Here is a 6,190-nt window from a genome sequence, read left to right as displayed (position 1 = left end):
ACCTGCAGCAGCTGTACCACAGCTTCTCGCTCTATTCTTGCACGTGCAACCTGGGTCCCGGCTTCTTGCCCCCCAACACCGACTTTTCGTCCTGGGTCCCGGCTTCTCGCCCCCCAACGTCGCCTTTTCTGTGTGCGCAATCACGGCCGGCTTACCCGCTCCGGTCCACCTTCTTGGTCGGATCACTCGGCTGCACCCGTATGTCGTCCTCCGGAATCCCGCACCGTTGTGCCAGGTCCCTGTTCGGAATCTTGTCCCTGTTCGGAATCTTGTCCCTGTTCGGGCGCCACTTGTTGCAGCTTGGAGCGGGTCAGGAATGCCAGACAACAACTTCATAGAAGCTGGAACTGGCTTCGTCTATTAGCTTACATGCAGTACATTTATATGATTCTAACAGTTAGTGATGTAATTACACAGGCTCCTAATTGGTAGACAATGATCTAACTAAGACCCTTACAGCCCCCCTTACTTGTTTAGCTCATCCTTTTAGTTCAACAGCTCTTTTATTCCCTCTGACCTTGGTCTACTTCCTTATCTCCTAGTTAGCAGTCCCTTTGTTCTTTCACTGAAACCTGAAGGCTGGAATTGAGCAGGCCTGCTGGGCAGCCATGTCCGCGCCTCTCTAACCATTCCTCTACATATTTTATTTTCTCATATTATTTTCTGGAACCTTTGGCTCCAGGACTGTTTTCAAGCATGTTGTGTCAGACATGCTTGGTGGGTGCCAGGTGCGAAGCCAAGTGCATAGCTGCCCTTAGGGTTGCTATATGCCAGAGGACCAGGTAGTGCCCTGGCATCTAGATGCAAGCAGAGATCATCGTCTTGGATCTTTAAAGAAAGATTCACCTTTCCAGAGCTATTAAGGACAAAGCTACAAGGGAACCTCTCACTCAGAAAAACAGTGGTGTTCTAATATATCCCCCTTTTGGCATCAGCTCAGGTGACCGAATAAGGTTCAAGCACCTGCCATGCACTTAAGACAAAGGCAAATGAGACTTTAAAGTCTCCTAGAAGCCCAGTATGACAAGAAATTGTGGCTTTTCCAATTGCAGCAAAACACTGGTTAGCACAACTCCTGTTCAAGAGGTTTAAATATCTCTTGCACACACACATGCATGACAATTCCCATCTAAGCCCTATCTCCTTCTGCTGCCAAAGGCACTGGAAAAAGGGTAAGGCCAACTTAGCATCATTTCCACTCTCTCACAAGATTTTAATTCAGTACCGCCACTTATTCAGGCTCACCTAGAGGTCTGAGAATTGTTAACTTACTGAATAATTAATAAGGGGTGCAGGGTTGCTCTGATCACTTCGCAAGCTTTGGCTCAGCACATTGCAGCGGTCGCTGAGGGGCAGAGCACTAGCTGCTCAGGAACACTGAGATATCTCAAGTTACAGATGTGGCTCAAGCTCTCATGAAACTGGTTCACCCTGGCAGCTTCCTAAGTGCCTTCAGGACAACTCGCTCTTCAATTCAGCCTTTTGGGAAAGGCATCAGCTTGGATGACTGAGTACCCATTCCTCTCAAATGCTCTGAGGATGGAGAGCACATCTTCATCTCCTGCTATATCTCCTAATTTAGAATAAATTAGATCACTTCCAAGAAGTTTCATATGGGTTCCCAGGGCACTGCATCCTGAAAAGACAACACAAGAGAGAAAGACCAAGAGAACACTTCAGTCTTTAAAACAATCTGAGCTCTTCAAAAATACCAAAGCTCCATCTACTGGAAGGCCGCATGCTGCAGGAAGCTGCATCACACTGATGATCAGAAGACTTCACCTTCAGCAGGTGACCCAGAACAAGCAGTAACAGGGGCCAGATGGAGAACGTGATCTGGCCAGAACATCATGCAGAACTACTACGACACTCCCTGAAGAGAAAAACGGCAGTCTCTCTGCTGGCAAGAGCTACTCAGCATTTCTCCTGCAATGAAATGTGCACAGACCGATCTTGCAATGCCTGAGCTCTGTGAGAGTCTACCTCCTGTGAGGAGCAAGGTCCTGCAAAAGACATGTGTTCCAACATTCAAAATCATGGCCATGCTGAGCTCAATCAGCAACACCAACTTCTGTGAGAAATGCTGGGGTGGAGGGAAGAAGCGAGGAGAGGTCATAACAGCCTGTCAGGAGACTAGGACAAAACAAGACCCAGCATATCAGCCAGTTTGTTGCCTCAGGACACCAACAAGCAAACAGGTCGGTCTAGAAGAGTGCCAGGGATGTCTATGGTGCTTTCTTCAATCTTTGGGTAAAGAATACTAGGACAGGGTCTCTAAATGTCTTTAGGTCAACTCAGAGCAGAACCACAATAAAAATCACACCATTCTGGGCTTTGTCCAGCCAAGTTTTGAGCATATCTAAGGATCAAGATTTCAAGATTCTCCTGCAGCCCATGCAGAAGCACATTCAGTACAGGTGACATGAGTAAGCAGAGCAGACTTTCTATGCGCTTGAGCAATACAGGAACCGCATCTGAGAAAAGAGACAGGAGCTTTCCCTCTAGTTCCCTCTTGTGACAACACCATCTCTGTGCACCCGACATCCACTTCCATAACACAACACCCTGCAGCCGTTGCACTCTGTTGTAAGCTCTACAGCACTGATACAAAGTGTTAATTCCAGGAGGACCACTCTCCAAGAAGCAGCTAAGCCCCTGGGATGTGCAGCTCCACCTGACAGTAAAGCATATATACCTGGCTATATAAGCAGAGGGAAGGTCTAGAGAAATCACTTTTCTTATTCAAGCAAAGCACACCACAGAACTGCTTACAGACAACTAAACTGTGATGTCAGGGGAAAACACATATTGGGGAGCAGCCAGCTGATGCCACATCTTCCATCCTTGAAGATAAAAACAGGGCACATAAAGTTACAGCAGTGGCCACGAATGTAAACATTGTGGACAAGTTATCCCCACCCCCAAGAGGTGAGCCTCTGGTTGGAGAATAATGTGCCGAGACATTTAAAGCCCGTGACAGGGGTAAGAAAGCCTTTACTGATACCAATTGCATGGTCTCCCCAGCACACACCAGGCAAAAGCAGTGTTAGTAGCTCTTGATACTCACTGAAGGGCTGAGGTCAGCGAAGACTCGAGTGCTTCCAGGCGACCCAACTCTCAGCTGGCTGCTCCTCGCCACCCTCCACCCTCGGGCGCAGGGCACCCTCCCACCGCACGGGGCTGAGCCCACCTCCTCCACCTCACCGTGGGCCCAGGCCATCATCCTCCGTGACCCCCCAGGAGCGCAGAGCGCCCCAAAGGCGGCCAGGCCTATCAACCTAGCAGCATCTCCCTTCTCCCGTGGGCCCTGCCGAGTGTGGAGGGGCCGAAGGCCCCAGGGGGGCAGGCAGAGAGCAGGCAGGGCGGGAGCACAGCACTTTATTGGTGACACGAGCAGGGGCGGCGGGGGACGGCGGCAGTTTCCCGGCGGCGGCAGGCTTATGTCAGCGTCTCGCCCTTGGTGACCTGCGGGGAGAGGGGAGAGCTGAGCCGAGAGCCCGCGGCGACCCCCGCACCCGCCGGCCTCCCACCGCCCCGCTCACCCGGGCCTCGATGTACTCGATCCTGCGCTCCAGCGCCGTCAGCTTCTCGTTGAGCGTCGCCAGCCGCGAGCGGCACGACATGTCTGCGGGAGGCGGCGGTGAGGGGCGGCCGGCCACGCCGCCTCCCCCGCCGCTCCTTTCCCCTCGCCACCCCCTCCCCGCCCTCACCGAAGGAGTTGAGGAAGTCGGCGATCTTCTTGATGGAGCTGGTGATCACCTCGATGTACTCGCGGTTCGCCCAGTCCTGGTGGATCTCGCGCTGCACCGGGTCTTCCTGCACCGACATGGCCGCCCGCCGCCCCTTCCCGGCGCTGCCGCGGCGCCTGCGCCCCGCCCGACCCCACTGCGCCTGCGCATGGCGCCTCCCGCCCGCGGCGGCTGCCACAGCCCGGCTTCGGCATCGCTTTTATTGGGGACACCCGCCGCGGCGCGGCCCGGCCCGGCACGACCCTGCTCAGTCGGCGCCGCTCTCGCTCGCCGCGCCGCTCGGCTCCTGCGGGAGAGGCCGCCATGAGAACCGCGCTGCCGCCCGGCCCCCGCCGCCACAGCCGGCCCCGGGCCAGAGGCCGCCGCGCGAAACAAACGGTTAAAACGGCCCCGCGAGGCCGAGTCCCCTCGGCCGGAGCCGGGCGTCGAGGCTGTGCTTGCTCTGCTGTTCTTAAATGGGGTAGGAGAATAGCGGGGGCCCCGGGGGAGCTGCATCCCGGTGTGAACCTGGCTTGGCAAATTAGAGCTCTGGAGTTTCCCCCCCACCTCCCATCCCGCTTTTCTGCCCTAGAGGAAGAGTTTCCACCAGCCATAAAAGCAGCAGGTACTGCAGCCTGGGAAGACCTACCTCAGCGGTGGCTTCAGTAGAGTCTTCCTCCTCGTTGGAATCATCCTTTTCCTCGGAAGCCTGGGACAAGATTTCTTCCCCCTGGGTCAAACACATGTCAAAAAAAAAAAAAAAAAAAAAAAAAAAGTGATCATGTGTATGGTTATCATCTCAAATAAACAACTTGGAGTGAAAAAACAGCCTTTGGTCAACATGCTTCAGCAGTGAAGGAGGAACAATGTGGTCAGGCTTCTGTTAAAATGCACACAGAAGGAAAGTGCAGATGAAGAGGTGTTGGAGTGGTCTTCATCTTTTCCCTTCTTGGCGTATAGTTGTTGCCAACCAAGAGAAAGGATCCCCTGTACTCACTGTTACAGAAAATAAAATGCTGGTCACTAAAGCAGGGAAGCCTTATTGCGAGGGGGCCCCCAGACATGTAGGAATGGACTGTCTGTGCCCCGTGAAACAGCGACATAAAATGCTTCCTTCTGCTGCCTAGACACCACTGTGGCCACGCTCAATGTGGCCTTCTGCCTTAACTTGCACATGAGCACAGTTACAGCTGTGTGTGCGTGGTGACATTTGTCCTTTCCCAGGTTTTAACATGCCCCAGGCAGGACCATGCATCTCACCTGAAGATCGCGGTTTTTAAGGATGCCCATCCAAAAGGCTTCTTGGCAGTGGTTGAATGCCAGCATTGCTTTGACTCGATACACAAACTGTTCCAGTGACTTCTTCAACAAAGGTACATGGTTGGTCAGACCAATATCTTGTCGAATCTAAATATGAAACAGTGCCATACATTTACATTCAACTGTTGTTTAGGTTTTCTTGCTATTTAAAAACAAATCAGGCTGGGGAGAGAACTTCATTAGCAAATGGTGTTGCAAAGATTACCAGCAGCTCTGCTAATCCAAGCCATGGTTATATAAGCGGGCAGGAAGAGCCCATAAGAAAGTTTGGGTAGATTGTCTCATTTCTTGACTAAACTAGTTTCATTTTTCAAAAGCAGCATGAAATGAGATAGGCATTTTGTCTAAAGGCAAAATGGTTCCTTGCAACAATCCAAACAGCTATATCTATGCTGGATAAAAATAGAAGGAGCCTCAGGTTTTTTCATGAACTCCTGAGGGAGAGAGGGCTAGTAACACCTCCACACAAATCAGATGAATTCTGCTGACAGTTGAGAAATTCTTTTGAGAATCTGCTTTTCATTTGCTCCATCATCGCAGCAACAAACTGGTATCGCTTGCTTAGTTCTGCAAAAACAGCAGCACACAGCTCTGCTCTGGCAGATCTCACACTGCTTGTCACTCCTGCTCACTGCAGCCATAGCTTGTGTGCACGTGAAAATCTGGAAGCTGCTAGTGCTGCTAGCACGTGCAACTGGTAACGTGCATAAAGCTGCCTTTTGCATACAAGCAAATTTTGACAAACTAGCAGAGCTACCTATGTAGGTCAGTGATAGACAACTAAACGGTGCCAATTCACAGCAAAAAGCAATGTTACAAGTGTCAAACTTCCTATTTAAACAGGTACAAAAACTACTTGCTTGGAGAAAGAAGGTAGTCTTCTTTAGCCCCAGACTGCAAACTAATCCTGCAACATGTTTCATATCAGGAAGTTACCAGATGTTGAACAAACCACTGTAATGACCTTTCCCTGCTCCATGTCTCATGCAGTTCCTGAGGGTCTGTGAACACTCCTGTAGAAATGCATCAGTGTAGTCGTAGCTGTTATTACTATCAGATTCACCTGGCACAGTGCAGTCATGGGGTGCTGGACTAGGTGATGACAGAATCCTTCGGTGATTTTCTGCAACTCTGAAAGAGGG

The 6,190-nt window shown here is 51.3% G+C and overlaps 2 protein-coding genes and 1 long non-coding RNA gene across 3 annotated transcripts in view; all 3 read right to left on the bottom strand.

The window, feature by feature from the left end:
* Positions 1-1,682: 1,682 nt before the first annotated feature.
* LOC148595024 (uncharacterized) lies at positions 1,683-2,064 on the bottom strand. The gene is made up of 2 exons (XR_015913270.1): positions 1,949-2,064; positions 1,683-1,873 (listed from the first exon to the last, which is right to left on the bottom strand). It is a non-coding gene; the product is annotated as an uncharacterized LOC148595024 (long non-coding RNA).
* Positions 2,065-3,427: 1,363 nt separating this feature from the next.
* BRK1 (BRICK1 subunit of SCAR/WAVE actin nucleating complex) lies at positions 3,428-3,859 on the bottom strand. Its single transcript, XM_088522754.1, has 3 exons — positions 3,711-3,859; positions 3,543-3,625; positions 3,428-3,465 (listed from the first exon to the last, which is right to left on the bottom strand). The coding sequence occupies exons 1-3, from the start codon at positions 3,826-3,828 to the stop codon at positions 3,439-3,441; spliced, it is 228 nt and encodes a 75-aa protein (XP_088378880.1). The 5' UTR covers positions 3,829-3,859; the 3' UTR covers positions 3,428-3,438.
* Positions 3,860-3,996: 137 nt separating this feature from the next.
* Positions 3,997-6,190, bottom strand: part of FANCD2 (FA complementation group D2) — a 43,113-nt gene continuing 40,919 nt past the window's right edge. Inside the window, exons 42-44 of the mRNA XM_088522756.1 lie at positions 4,989-5,135; positions 4,378-4,458; positions 3,997-4,035 (exon numbers count right to left, since the gene is read on the bottom strand). Coding sequence (XP_088378882.1) covers positions 3,997-4,035; positions 4,378-4,458; positions 4,989-5,135 — 267 coding nt within the window. The remainder of the gene's footprint in view (positions 4,036-4,377; positions 4,459-4,988; positions 5,136-6,190) is intronic.

This window comes from Tinamus guttatus, unplaced genomic scaffold (genome assembly GCF_059628265.1).
Source record: "Tinamus guttatus ecotype Peru unplaced genomic scaffold, ASM5962826v1 Tinamus_guttatus_pri_ptg000163l, whole genome shotgun sequence".
NCBI classification, from domain to species: Eukaryota; Metazoa; Chordata; class Aves; order Tinamiformes; family Tinamidae; genus Tinamus; species Tinamus guttatus.
The sequence above is the reverse complement of the archived record's forward strand: the minus strand, read 5'-3'. Positions and strand labels throughout refer to the sequence as shown.